The sequence below is a fragment of the Ustilago hordei genome, assembly GCF_900519145.1.
Source record: "Ustilago hordei strain Uho2 genome assembly, contig: UHO2_contig_12, whole genome shotgun sequence".
NCBI classification, from domain to species: Eukaryota; Fungi; Basidiomycota; class Ustilaginomycetes; order Ustilaginales; family Ustilaginaceae; genus Ustilago; species Ustilago hordei.
Genome location: NW_024545263.1, coordinates 147,568 through 162,041, shown reverse-complemented (window position 1 = coordinate 162,041; position 14,474 = coordinate 147,568). Strand labels below are relative to the sequence as shown.

Here is a 14,474-nt window from a genome sequence, read left to right as displayed (position 1 = left end):
TAAAAAAAAATCAACAAAAAATATAAATAGCAGTTAGGGTCTGGTTGACTGCGCCTCATCCAACTTTCAGAGCGGACGAGGTTGCCTTTTGTTGCTTGTGCTTGTACTTTTGCTTTTGCTTGGCTGAGTCTCTGCTGCTGAAATCGCTACAGTATCAGCATACATCGACGTCTGCCCTCGCCCTGCAACTGTCTGAGCTGCTGATAGGCACACGCTTGCCTCGTCGAGACTTGCTTCCCTTCTCGATTTGCACTGGAAGTGTCTTTCCTTCCTGCCCACCACCTCCACCGCCCAACGCTCTCATTCGACTCAGGCAACGACGATAACAACGCCCAACTCCAATTCCTTCGAGCTCTGTTCGTCTCCATTCAAACCTTGCTTCGGCTCGACCTTACGTTCAAGGTAGCGCAGAGTTTATCAGGCTCGAAAGGTTTCGGGGGCTCCACAACGCAAATCAAGACGAGCCCAAGATATCAGCAAGCAGAGAGGCGCTTCTTTTCATCACCTCACGAGATCCTCCCGTCGCCAGCAGGCATCACATCGTCGCGTCCTCTTTGATTAAGCTCAACCGCACGCACGCCGACGCAGCCAGAAAACCTAGAGCTTCGTTGACTTTGCTGTCAGCCTTGCATCCTAGGCGTCATCAGTGTTAGCACCTTCGGATTGATTAAGAGCTCAAGCAGCACAGCAGAGTAGTGTTCACAGTCCGGTCGACATCTCAGCACTGCACCGCACCGAAATGGCAATTGACGTCCTGCGCAAGGTCAGCGGCTCTAGCAGCCATGCTGCCTTATCTTTCGTCGCCGGCGCCAACAGCGCTCCCGTATCAACCTCGAGCAACACATCCGCACCCAACTCGACTCGTGGCGCATCGCCCAACCACACACCACGAAGCAGCATTTCGCGTGAGAGCTCCAGCAAGGACAAGGATGTCGGTCGAATGACCAAGATGAGGGCCGCAATGCACATTGGTTCCGTCTATGATGACTGGGTGAGTATCTTTGCACTTTACTCGCTACAACTGTTCGCCTTCCGCTTGTGGACGGAGAGTCAGGATGCTTCTTTTTGCCCAAGAACTGGATATGCTGACACGTTTGCTGCTATTCTGTTTCTTCCTTATTCAGCCAATGTATTCGGCCAACGGAGACGACTACATCGTTGGAGATGTGATCGGTAAGTACTGCCGCCTCCTTACTTTGCAATGTCCGACAGCTTGACTGACTCTCGCTTCCCTTTCCTTTGATTTCAACAGGCTTCGGTGCATCTTCCCTCGTTCATCAAGGTGTTTTTAAGCCACTCGACAAAGCTTGCGCCATCAAAGTCATCGATCTCGAAGCATACGGCCGAGACACGGAAGAGTTACGGCGAGAAACGCAGCTCATGTCTCTCTCCAAGCATCCCAACGTCCTTCGTGTGCGTGGTTGCTGGGTCAAAGGTGCCAAACTCCACATCGCGACACGTCTCATGAGCAGTGGATCGATGCTCGACATCATGCACTTCGCCCATCCGGAGGGTTTCGACGAAACCGTCATCGCCACTGTTCTCAAGCAAGCGCTCGAAGGTCTCAACTACCTCCACGTCAACGGCTGGCTTCATCGCGACCTCAAGGCAGCAAATATCCTCGTCGATGATGACGGTACGGTGTTGCTCGGCGACTTTGGTGTTGGCGTCTTTGTAGGCGATACCGACAAGTCGTCTGGCACCGTCTCGAGCGAGGGCAAACGCAAGAGCTTTGTCGGCACGCCCTGCTGGATGGCTCCCGAAGTCATCGAACGCAAGCATTACGGCACAAAGGCCGACATCTGGAGTTTCGGTATTACTGCCTTGGAGCTGTCGCAAGGTCGAGCGCCCAACTCGAAGCTCAATCCAGTCAAAGTTCTGATGCGCACCATGCAAGATGAGCCGCCACAGCTCGACCGCACAGGAGGAGCACACAAGTACTCGAAGCTCATGGATGACTTTGTTCGCCAGTGTCTGCAGAAAGATCCCGAAAAGCGTCCGACGGCGGACAAACTGCTTTCGCATGGCTTCTTCAAGCAGGCCAAGGCGCCCAAGTATCTCATCTCGGCCATTCTTGCTGGTCTTCCACCTCTGGCAGATCGACAAGAACGCCGACGTCTGGCTTCGATCCATTCAACACAGCACCACCTCTCCTGGGACTTTGGCACCATCAGCAGCCGCACCACTACGCCGAACCTCGAAAAGTTCGACCCCTTTCGCAACTTTACCGGCGTCGTGTCGCTTCCTTCACCACACGGATCTGTTCGATCGACCAAGCTTGTCTCAATTGACGGTCAACACGTGCTTGCAACTGAGGAGGGCGATACCAGCTTGATGCGGGGATTCAGCAGCTATGACGATTCGCCTTCGAAGCAGGGTGCTGCTGCTGGAACTGGTTTGCAGAGCAGTATCGGTCGAAGACGTCGTCGGTCGGCGGATGCGCTTGGTCATCGCAAGTCGGTCTCGTTTGAGAGCACTGATGCTAAGGTAGGTGCTGAAGGCGTTAATGCTTTTGGGGCAGTGGTTGGAGGCTCCTCGCTTGCTCCGATCGGTGAGAAGGTTTCACCAATGCTTTCGCCAGCACAGCAGCCGGTGGGTGGGGAAGAGCCGACGAAGCTCCGATTGAGCACGGATGCTTTGACTGGCACGGCACCTCAGCAAACAGAGACGACACCCACCAAAGCCACCGAAGAGCCCATCGCTTCAAGTCGAGCCAGCAACAGCACAGGTTCAACTGAAAGCTCGTCGCCCAAGCAACGCTCCGTGTCGTCCCCCACCACTGCTACCTTGACTCCCAAGCGCAGTGAGTCGGACAAAGTCGCCATGCCTGCGCCCACAACACCTGCCAGTCAGAACATGCTGCAGCGCACCGCTAGTCGATTGCGCGGCGAAAAGGACGGAGGTGCAGCTGCCAGCGCAAGCAGTAAGGAAAGCAAGCATCAAAAGAGAGAATCGGTCTTTGGCAAGCTGTTCAAGGGTGCTAGCAGCACTCGAAAGGAGGGCAAGGTGTAGCAGCAGCATTCCTCTGTGATATCGTTCAGAGATTGGGTTGAGGAATCAGCAAGGAACATCAGCATTCAATTTTAGCATCTCTTTCGCATCCATTCTTTCCTTGTAGCTCACGCAATACATATACCCGTCGGCAGCGTGTTAGCTCCGTGTCCATCTCCTCCTCATTCGCATGTGCAGACTACCACCCATCCATGGTGAGAGAGCATGAGCAACGATCCGTTTAGACGGTTTCTCAAGGTTCTTGGCGCTCAGAGCTTTAAAATCCCCCGACTTTTTCTCTCCAGCGCTGAGCAGTAGGCGCACGGACCAGGTGGGATGACGCGAGCTGCAGCTGACAGAGAGGCGGAAATTTAGAGCTTGGAAGCTGTCACTTGTCTATTCCAAACCTTCTCTCTTTCATCTTCTTATCAAGCCTTTGCTCTCCAACTCAGACTTAGACAAGCTCAGCCTTGAGCTTCAGTCAACAGGGGCAGGATTCTCTCGGAGCGCAGCAAGACAGCGCCACTCACCCTAGTGCAACGATTCGTCCAAGATGCGTGCATCACCAGCGATAGCCTCCTCCCTATCCCTCCCGCTCACAACCTCTTTTGCAGGAGCACAAACGCTCTGGTGGCCCTCTTCCACCTCCCTACCACCTCGAATCGTACTTCTATTCATCCCTGGCAATCCCGGTCTGAGTTCGTACTACATCGATTTCTTACATTCCATCTACAGCTCACCCCTCATCAAATCCGGAATTGAAATCTTAGCAGTCTCGCATCGTGGGCATGCGCCATTACCCCGTGTTGGAACGAATCCTATTTGGGGAGGCAACGCCGCTAATCAGGATCAAGCAAGGAAAGGGTATGGTGTAGGGCTGGCTGATCAGGTTAGACATAAGGTTGCTGTTTTAGACTCTCTCAACCGGCACTACAACGGGAGTGGGGAAGGTGGGGAGAGAAAGACGAAGGTGGTTGTGGTCGGTCATTCAATAGGAGCTTGGATAGGGGGGGAGGTGTTAAAAGCGAGGCCTGAGGGTTTGGATGGATTGCATATGTTGTTTCCGACACTGGCTTGGATCGGGAGGACGGCAAATGCTACGAGGTTGAGGTGGGCATTGATTAATCCCGTATCGCAGAACGCAATTCTGCCTCTACCTCTCCTCTTCTTCTCGCTACTTCCCTTATGGTTGCTGGTATGGATAATAAGCTTGGTTACGGGTCAACCGACAGCGGCGAGCTTGGCAACTGCTGAGCTGCTTACGACGCCGGGCGCAGTACAGAAGGCACTCAATATGGCTAAAGAGGAATTCTCCACAGTAACTTCACTTGAACCTTCAACAATAGACGCAATTCGCACTTTCACCTCCGACACCTGCGGGGGGAGAGTAAGGAGCTATTGGGCTGCTGAAGACTCTGATTCCTGGGCACCCTCCTGGATTCGAACGCAAGTAGAAACTGAATTAGGACTGCAACGTGTCAATCTTCCCCCATCTTTAAACCTCAGCGGAGGGAAGGAGAGGAGAAAGTCGCATGTCAGAACCCGGAGCTTCTCCGTGTCGGAACACCGGTCTAGTCCGGGCAGCATACCCGATCTACGCAATGCAAAAGCGATTCGAAAACCAATGGGTGAGATCGTTATCGAAGCGCAGGTGGTCGAACCTAGCGATACGGAGGGAGAGGAGAGTGGGTCGGTGGAAAGAAGGAGAGCGGGAGGAGGTAACGGGGAAGCAAAGGGAATGGAATATCATTATGGCCGCAACAGAGCTACTAGTACACATTGTAGAATTGGGATGCCTCATGCATTTTGTCTGAAGCATTCGGAGGACATGGCCAAGATCATTGCTAGTTGGATTGCGCAAGATCACTTGAGGGAGGAGAACGGTGGGAAGCAGTAATGCTCATTCTGTTCAGGGTTACAGCATCACCTTTAGAGCTCTTCTGTTGGAGTGTGAACTCGAAGGTTTGAGTTGAGTTACAGGAGCTCACTACCAGAGCTAGAGCCATTCTGCTCTGCGCTACAACAGGAATCGCGCCAGGTGCAGTTTCTGAATCGCGACCGTGTGGTGCAATTAGACTTTACGCGACTGACACGTCTCAAACCTCAAAAGTGAGAGAGAGAGAGTGAGAGAGGGGAGAAGGAAAGGTTCTGCAAAGTTCTGCCTTTTCGCGCACAGACACACGCGACGAGGGCAGCGCGAGGTCGTGAGAGAGACGAGCGCAACCGTCGAGATGAGTCTTGTTTTCCTTCCTCCATTCTTCACCAGGTTTGCTCCTTCATTCTCTCGCCTGCGTTCTCATCTATATAAACAACACCGACAGTCGACTCCAAACCCAACCCATCGAACCGAGTCACAAACACATCCACCCTTCACAACCCATCCTCATGTCCTCCTTAGTCGCAGGCCCCAGCACCGTCGCTCCGTCATCCGACGACGACATCACAATGTTAGACTCCACCAGCGCCCCTCTACCCCCTTCCACCAACACCATCGACGTGGATGCTGAAGCCTCCGATGGAAACGAAGAAGAATATGAAATCGAGAGTATCGTCTCCCATTCCGATTCCACCATCGATGGTCAACTATCCTATTTCGTTAAATGGAAAGGTTATCCCGATACCGAGAATTCTTGGGTGTTTGAAAGTGATATGGGTGGAGCCCAAGAGATGATTCAGGAGTATTGGGCAAAGGTTCCTAAGAAGGGTGTTAAGAGAATGGGCAATAAGCGTGGGAAGAAGGGTAAAAGACAATCTTCTGTTGGTGTGGGAAGTTCTAGTACTCCGTCCAAGACTGCTACCGGAGTTGCTCGAAGGAAGAGAACCAGGAGGGAGAGCAGTCTTGTCAACGGCGGCGATGCGCCCAAACGCACTCGAAAAGGAGCTGAATTGTCTCATTCCCGTTCCCCTACCCCGGATGACGCCTTGATTGACGTAGAGAGTGATCCTGCACTCCAACGTATCCGATCCGACCTCACCCTAACCAACGACCAGCGCCAACTACTCGAACAACAACATCTCCACGCGATCAAACTCGACCGCCTTCGAAAGCGTTACGCTCGAATCCCAGACTGGGATCCAATAATTAAAAAGATCGAAGCGGTCGAAAGGATGAGCGACAACAAGTTGCGGGTGTTTGTACACTTTGAGAGTGGAGATAGGTTGGCGTTTGAAAGTGTTGTAGCGCATCATAGGTGTCCGTTGAAGCTGTTGGCCTTTTATGAGGCTAACTTGAGGTTTAAGAGGAATGAGGAGGGTGGGATGGGGGGTAGAGTGGAGATGTTGAGAGGGGAAGAGGAGTTGGGGGAACTAGAGGAGTATAATCGGGTGCTGGCGGCGGCGGAGGCGGCGGCGGAGGCGGCGGTGGAGGCGGAGGCAGCGGTGGAGGCGGAGGCAGCGGTGGAGGCGGAGGCAGCGGTGGAGGCGGAGGCAGCGGTGGAGGCGGAGGCAGCGGTGGAGGCGGAGGCAGCGGCGGAGGCGGAGGCAGCGGCGGAGGGAGAGGGAGAGGGGCTGAATAGGGGTGCGGTGGGAGAAGGGGAGGGGGTGGAGACGCAAGTTACAGCACAAGAAAAAGTAGAAAAGGTAGCAGAGGAAGGGGAAGGGGAAGGGGAAGGGGAGGGAGTGGTAGCAGCAGTTGCAGCCGCCGTTACTGAAAACGCCGATGGTGATGCGGCAGAGGAAGCTGGAGAAGGAGAGGGAAACGCAGCTGCAACCACAATCATAACTGCCATCGCGAACGGAGAGGAGCGAGTGTCTGAAACTCAAACGTCCGCCATTACCGCAGACAACATTCCAGAGGAGAGCAGTTAACTCCTGCTCACTGCAACCAAATTGCCGATCTTGCCCAATTTATCAAACACTTACATACTCAGCCAAGTCCAACAATCATCATGCCCAACTTGGGACTCCAAGCTGTTTCACGTCCGACCGCTCTTCGTTCTTGTCCAAAAATGTATTTACTGCTTTGAATCATGTTCACTGTCTTTGTCGTTTGTGCTGAAAGCGTTTGCTTGAGGCTGAGAATTGAGCCTCAAGCAATCGTCCGCCGCTGTCTTCCCACTCAAGTACCTCAAGCGCATAGAGTCGGGATTTGGCGCTGCCGCTTCCTCGGCCTCAACCTGTGTTTCCGATCTGCTAACCCCGATCCCGGGCGAGGCTCTGACACCAGACTGAACTCATCTGAGAAGTGATTTCAGAGCTTACGGATCAAACCACACACATGGTCAAATCGAGAAGAGAGAGCCAAAGGAAGAGATTCATTTGCATGCATGCTACCAAAACACTAGGAAAGAAAACACAAAGAACAAATCGAACATGACCTTGAAGGCTTAGGATGCGGGCGCAGGCCCACCGATGTCCATATCCGCACTGGCAGCTGGGTTTGCAAATCTATGCTGACCACTCTGCTGAAGCTGCTGTGGTGGAGGCTGTAACTGCGAGGATCCCCCTTGTTGCTGACCCACTACCCCACTCCCATTTGCACCAGCTGCACCCGCTCCAGCAGCAAAACTCCAAACCTTGATATCCCCGTCGTCGCTCCCACTGACAATCTTATCATCGCTTAAACTAACGCACGTAACTGCACCCTTATGACCCACCAGCGTATTCTGACAATATCCTGTATCTCTGTCCCAGATCTTAATCGTTCTATCGTGACTTGCAGATGCGATTCGCAGCTTGTCCACATCGAGAGACCAAACGCCTTCGACATGACCGAAGAGAGTGCGGATGCAACGGCCTGTTCTAACGTCCCAGATCTTGAGGGTGTTGTCGAGCGAACCTGAGATCAAGACTGGACGCGGTTTCGTGTGATGTGAGTTAGGAGGATTGGTGGACGTGGAGGGGGTTGAGGTGGAAGAGGAGGGTGGTTGAGAAGAGGTGGAGGGAAGGATCGTCGGGTCGAGATCACCCATTTCAGCATCGAGTGGAAGGGGTTCGACTAGACCGGCTGCACAAAGACGTTCTTGAACTCGGAGGAGGGATTTGTCTATCCTTCGCCTACGGCTTTGGCTGGTCGTTGTGCTGCTGGAGCTAGGGTTGGGAATCGATCTACGAGGACCACCAGCATTACCATTACCGGTACTGGCATGGAAGAATCGCTCCGGAATCTCACCTGCACTCGACGAGCCCCTCCTTCCACCGCCAGCTCTAGCACCGATATCGGCAGCACCCACGATCGAAGCCAATCCTCCCGCACCACCACTCTGTCTTCTACTTGGGCTCAAACTTGCATCGCCCAAAAAGTAACTCTCTTGATCTTCCAACGAAAGCATATCCTGACCTCCCCCCTCAACAACTTCCACCGCCTCTTCATCTGCACCACCATTAGCAGGGATAGAAGCTCTCCTCGAACTTCCATTGTTCCGCTGAAGATGCGCCTCACCAACACCCCCTGCAGCACCACCAACCAACTTCCTAACCGCCTCATCGTCCATCATTATCAACTTCAAGCTCTGCACCTGCCCCACATGCCCTTCGAACGTCAACAAACACTCCCGCAATCCCAAATCCCAAAGTCTGATACTCCCATCATCGCTGGCACTGAACAGGAAACTCCCTGCTGCGGTCAGATCTTCGTCTTTGATACTCGCCGCAGCCTTTCCCGCCCTCAATGCTTCCCTAAGTCTTTGTTGGCGTTTCTTCGCAGCGGGACCAGTCCAGAGAGTTACGGCATTAACCCAATCCCGGTGTCCCCTAAGCGTGTAGCATTCGCCAGTACGGAAGTTCCAGATCTTAATGTTGCTATCCGCACTCCCACTTGCTAGGGTATCCTCGTTGAAGTGAAGACAGACGATTCCTTCGGTATGACCTTCGAGCGTGCGCATGAGTGCGCCTGTTCTCCAGTTCCAGATTTTCAGCGTGCGATCCATCGATCCGGTGATCAGCTTTGCTTCGTCGAATTGGAGGCAGCGGACACCGCGTGTGTGACCTTCGAGCACACGAAGCATTTCACCCGTTTCGAGGTTCCAAATTCGTGCGGTCCTATCGTAGCTGCCCGTGATCACAACAGGGAAAGCGGGGTGGGCGAGGTTCTCGTTGAACTGCAAACACATGATACCGTCCGTGTGCCCGGTGAGAGTTCGAGAGGTGAATCGACCCCTTCGCCAGTTACGCTCGATAGCAAGTCGTTCGCAATAGACCGATTTCCAAGGTCGAGTCTTAGGGGGAACAGCGTTACTCGACGAGGAGCCACAAGCTGTTGCTTCACCGTTCAGCCCACTGCGCTGCTTCTTGAGCGGAGGTGCATCACGATCCCTTTGCTGCTGCTGGTGGTGCTGCTCGGGAATCGTGCCCATCTGCAAATCCCTCTGTCCCGAAACCGATCTCGAATGACCTCTACCCCCTGAACCCGAAGGAGTGGGACTGGACGCCCTCGATCTCGACTGCTTCTCCAAGGCAGCAGCATTAGCAGCAGCCGTAATACTCCGCTTCAACGAGCCCGGCGTACCACCCGATCCATCAGAGCTAAGATCGCGCGACTCGGGAGTACCCAACTGCACCGCAGGGCCCGGAACTCTCCTTCGACGCTCACTCAGCAGCGGTAAACCCCAACCGCACTTTTCGCACTTACGTTCGATATGCTGTTCGCACATATTGCGCCACAGCAAATCATCATCCGCAAGCTGCTTCCAAGACCGACTGACCTGTGCAGCCCTACCCAAACTCATCGCATCAAGATGACCAAGCACCTTGAGCGAGACTTCACGGGGAAAGAGCGAGAATGGGTCGATACGAATCGCCAGTGCCAACTCTGAGGAGAGGAGCGAGAGCTGACTGAAACAACACATAGTGAGGATTCCTTGAAGGATCAACGCCCTGCGTGAATGGGAGGAGGACGAGAAGAGTGACCAGACTGTGTTGACCGCTGTTTGGTCTGCTAAAGGGAGACTTTCGATCGACTGCGAGCGGTGAAGACAAGATCCAAGAACGAAAGTTAGTATCGTGTGTCATCATATTGGTACCTAATCGCATCCGATGCCGTCTCGGATGAGAGATCACGAGAAGAAGGAAAGAATGTACCACATCACTTATAGCACACGATCTATAAGGCAGAACGAGGCTTCAAACAGAGTGTTTCTATATAGCATGATCGACGATTGAGGATCACAAAAGAAGAATCCTCGATGATCGCTTAGACAGCATCGAGCGCCCGCGAAAAGACAGAGGGCGACATGACGCTGCCGGATCTGCATCTTGCTCGAATCTTCTCACTCTGCACTCGTGACTTTGAGTACAAGCAGGACAAGAGGACTCAAGGCGATGGCAAAAGAAGGAAAGGGAATTGGACAAAGGAGGGAGAAGAGGACTCGAGACGGCATTGGTGCAATATCGAATGATTGTGGAAAACTCACCTTCTGAAGTCGAGCAGTAGTGCCTTCATCAGCCATGCGCTGATGTCGAACACAAAGCTTGCGTGTTGCTGGAGGCACGAGCGGGGTAGCACCAGTGTTGGTGCAGTTAACATCAGCGTTGGCTATAGCTACATCCTTCTCGGCGGTCTCGACATGCTCATCGGATCCACGAAGACCACCTCGATGGGCGCCTGATGGGTTGGGTGCTTCGGTCGCTAGTGCCGGAGATAAGGTCAAGGGGCTAGATGGACGTGTGCCACTGCGGCTGAGCGACCTTGCTCCTCGCTGAGAAAGAGAGATGACAGCAGGCGAGGCTCTCTCGCCGAAAGGGACGTCGTAGTCGGACGTCAAGTCAGCCGAGGCGGGCCCACATCGACGGTTGGCCATATCGTTAGCAGCTTGTGCATAGGCAGCCTGGCTGGGACCGAGGAGGTCTGAGGCTGCCGATTGCTGAGCGGCGGTTACAGCAGCAGCTGATGCTGATGCTGATGTTGATGTTGTCGCTGAAGATGTAGCTGCATTGACTCTTGCGCTCTTGGGCACGACGGCCCATCCATCGCCGGAAGTGACGGTAGCCAGGGACGAGGTGACGGGTGGCTGGGTATATGGTGCTGGCGGCAATGGAGGTGAGGGAGAGTCTATATGCTGGTGCAGATGTTGATGTTGATGCTGAGTGTGTTGCTGTTGCTGTTGCTGTTGCTGTTGCTGTTGCTGTTGCTGTTGCTGGTGATTGTGCTGATGGTGCTGATGGTGCTGATGGTGCTGATGGTGCTGATGGTGCTGCTGAGCCTGTTGCTGGTGGAAAGAGGCGCTTGCCTTGTGCAGCGGACTGTTGGTGGTGCGTACTTGCAGCATTGGATCAGACTGGTGAATTGCTGGAGGCGTATGCACGGTCAAGGTGGCCATGGCCGAGGCGTTGGGATGGTCAGCAATGTGACTTATGCTACCGGCGAGGCTGTGACGTGAAGCCTCTGGTGAGCTGCTGTGCGTAGGATAGTCTGGTTGTGACGAAGGATCGGCTTGGTCGTGAGAGGGAGGCGAAGAGAGAGGCGACAACGCTGAGCCTCTTCGACTTGTCTTGGAAGAGTGAGAGAGATCTGCGATGTTCTCGTCGTGATCCAAGGTGTGGTTAGAAGAGGAAGCTATCGCTGAAGAGCTCAAGCTGGACTGATTGTGTTGATGCTGATACTGCTGTGTGTGATGATGGTGGTGAGTAGGATGGTGCCCATTAGAGGAGGAACCCCCGGTTGAGCCAGAAACGACTGTCATGCTTTCAAGCTCGATAAGAAAAACTGAGGGCAGCCTATAGCCGGGGTTTTGGTGCAAACGCCGGGGAGCGAGCGAGCTGAACTGAGCTGGGGTATGTGGGATTGAAGCTCAGAGGCTGCAGAGCAGAGAACTGAGCATGGCAAAAAGAACACTGCCGAGGTAGGGTCTCTCTAGTGGCAGACTAGGCACTCAAAGGAAGTTGAGCCAAGTCGGGAGCACGTTTCGAGGAGCTGCAGCAGGTCGTCGATGGACTGGCGCGGAAATGGAGCCTTGCTGGAGATCGAGGGAATGGCGCACCACCGGCGCAAGTGTTGAAGCGATGCTGTGCAGATGCAACAGAATCGAGCACAACAGTGGTAGCGATGCAATGAAGTGTTGCTGCGCAGTAGGGCGAGGGAGGAACGAATGCGTCGAGACGGCGATCACGAAAGAATGGCGTTATCCAGGGTGCAGCTGTTGAGCGAGGCAGAGTTTTGCTCGCTTGTAACGACCAGTTGAGGGTCGACAGCGCTCTATAGTGTCAAGGGGGAGAGAGAGAGAGAGGCGCAGGGTCGTAATAGCAACTTGAGAGAGTGAAAGATCGCCCAAACACTGGCAGTGCAGATTATGTGACCGAAGACTGCTGTTGAATGGCCGAGATGCTCGAGAGGTGTGTAGGATAGAGTGGAGGAAAGGGGAAGAAAAGTCGCAATCGCAGGTATGAGGATGATAGTGTGCGTTGCGTGCGTGCGTGCGTGCGTGTATAGCGCTCAAGTCAAGTCAAAGTGGACGAAGACGACGAGAAACGTCAAAAATGTTGAGAGAGGCAAACTAGCCGAAGTTGTGAGTTGCAGTGTGCCGTACCGTAGCATCCACGGCTCAATCGTCGTCGTCGTCGTCGTCGTCGTCGTCGTCGTCGTCATCAACAGGCTCGCCTATGAGCGAAATTGGCAAAACTCGGAAGCTGAGCTTTCTCTCTGTCGTGTGCCTCGGCGCTGGTCCCTGATCTCCAAAAAAAAAAAAAGTGGCGCTTGGATGGTATAGGAAGCAGAGAAGCAGCAGAAGATGTGCGAGATGTCAGCTCCCGATTGCGCAAGCGCAAGAAGCTGTGCTATGCAATGCTGAAGCCTTGATCGCTCTGCAGAGAGCCTTTGGTTTGATGTGGTCGTTGGCAGAAGCGATGATGGCTTCAAACAGAAAAGCAAACTGGATTGAGCCTCACTGTGCTGCGCAACCACTGTTTTTCTTTTCTTTTTCTCTTTTTCTCTTTTTCTCTTTTTCTTTTCTTTTTCTTTTCTTTTTCTTTTCTTTTTCTTTTCTTTTTCTTTTCTTTTTCTCTTTTTTCTTTTTCTCTTTTTTTTCTTTCTTTTTTCTTTCGGATTTTGTGCTATTTTTTGGGGCGGATCGCCTGTGTGGGCTTTGCAAAAAGAGCTCCCAATGGTGCCATCGCCTGTTCCAAACTTTAGCACACACCAAGGAGTTCTCTCCAGCATCCCATTCCAGTACCAAAGGCTCATATACACTCGCTTTGTGGGTAACTCTTGCACTCCGGATGCATGCACTGCTTCTGTTTGGCTGCTCAGAAGACATTAAAATTCAGTCTGTCAGCAAAAGCGATCGAATGGGAATGGCTAAGGCGCAGACCAAAACGAATGTGGAAGGAATTGAGTGTGGCCATCTATGGCTTGGGCTTGACCGGCAGGGTCAGCAGACCAACCGCGAATTGCGTTCGAAATGACGAGCTTCCAGCGTCGGATTTCGACAGCAATGTTGCCTGTTCAGTCCAGGCCCTCTCTCCCTCTCTCTCCCTCTCTCTCCCTCTCTCTCTCTCTCTTTCGCTTGTATCGGTCAAAGTTGAGCTCTCTTTCTTTCGGCCACCCGTTTTGCCGTTGTACGGCGAAATTGGGCATTGTTCTGCTCAAGCCAAGTTAGACAGACTCCTTTCGACTTGGCCCGTGTCACTCGGGCTTGGCCTGCATACGAAGACTGTGTTGTGTCGCCAGCAAAAGTTGATCTCCGATTGCTCTTCTGTGGTTGCCGATCTTGTTCCCGATGCTGTATGTTCTATCATGTGCTTCGATACGATACCCAGACCAGGTTTGATCCAATATTGATCGGCAACAGCGACCACGACTGTATCGCACTCAAGCTCCGGTCATCCTGCTCATTGTTCCCAGCGGTGGTCTATGGCCCAGGGTTGATTGAATGACACTTTTTGGAGAATCAACTGCTGATGGCTTTCTTTCCTTTTCGGTTTCAAAAAGTCACGCCAAAAAAGGTGCAATAATATTGACGACATAAATTGACGACGAATCGACGAGACATCGTACACTGTAGCAGCCTTTCTCTGAAGGGTCCCACTCCCTGACGTCTGTCTGGACCGCAAGTCGCTCCTTCCACACGCACACATCTTCAGAGAGGGCAATGCTAGAGTCACTGGTGTGTTATTTTCGGGTAGAGATGGTTTCGCACTGCGGATTCTCACAGATACGAACTGGCTAGTGTAGATGTGGTTACAAAACAGGAATCATGTTCTGCAGTGCATGGAGTGAGGGTACAGGACCGAGCCAAAGCGAATCAAGATGCGAGTCGAAGCGGCCAGACGCAACAATCGCGTCGTCGTCACTCTGCCTGAAACATTAGGTGTGCTTAGTCGCCGTGAAAGTGTGTATGGTCGTGGATCCTCGCATCAACGGGATTGGCGAAGAGAGAAACAATGCTGTACAGAGAAATGTTGCCGAGCGATCCGTTTTTGCAAACGCTACTCGCAGCTCATCAGTCATGGTGAGCCATTTATAGCATCTGAGGGTAGTCGATCATGCCGCGACATAGAAACAAGAAGCCAAAGAGAAACCGAAACAAGCTTAAACGCTAAGGCTGGGGAAG

General features: G+C 53.0%; 4 protein-coding genes across 4 annotated transcripts; 3 read left to right on the top strand and 1 right to left on the bottom strand.

Annotated features, from left to right (window-relative positions):
• Positions 1-739: 739 nt before the first annotated feature.
• On the top strand, positions 740-3,012 carry UHO2_05106 (uncharacterized protein; the record flags this gene model as incomplete). The annotated part of the gene is made up of 3 exons (XM_041556109.1): positions 740-991; positions 1,125-1,173; positions 1,253-3,012. 3 exons carry the CDS (start codon positions 740-742, stop codon positions 3,010-3,012), a joined length of 2,061 nt encoding a protein of 686 aa, XP_041412043.1.
• A 532-nt stretch (positions 3,013-3,544) lies between these two features.
• UHO2_05105 (uncharacterized protein) lies at positions 3,545-4,888 on the top strand (the record flags this gene model as incomplete). Its single annotated transcript, XM_041556108.1, has 1 exon — positions 3,545-4,888. One exon carries the CDS (start codon positions 3,545-3,547, stop codon positions 4,886-4,888), a length of 1,344 nt encoding a protein of 447 aa, XP_041412042.1.
• Positions 4,889-5,376: 488 nt separating this feature from the next.
• UHO2_05104 (uncharacterized protein) lies at positions 5,377-6,798 on the top strand (the record flags this gene model as incomplete). Its single annotated transcript, XM_041556107.1, has 1 exon — positions 5,377-6,798. One exon carries the CDS (start codon positions 5,377-5,379, stop codon positions 6,796-6,798), a length of 1,422 nt encoding a protein of 473 aa, XP_041412041.1.
• Positions 6,799-7,316: 518 nt separating this feature from the next.
• UHO2_05103 (uncharacterized protein) lies at positions 7,317-11,246 on the bottom strand (the record flags this gene model as incomplete). The annotated part of the gene is made up of 2 exons (XM_041556106.1): positions 7,317-9,887; positions 10,341-11,246. 2 exons carry the CDS (start codon positions 11,244-11,246, stop codon positions 7,317-7,319), a joined length of 3,477 nt encoding a protein of 1,158 aa, XP_041412040.1.
• Positions 11,247-14,474: the final 3,228 nt, after the last annotated feature.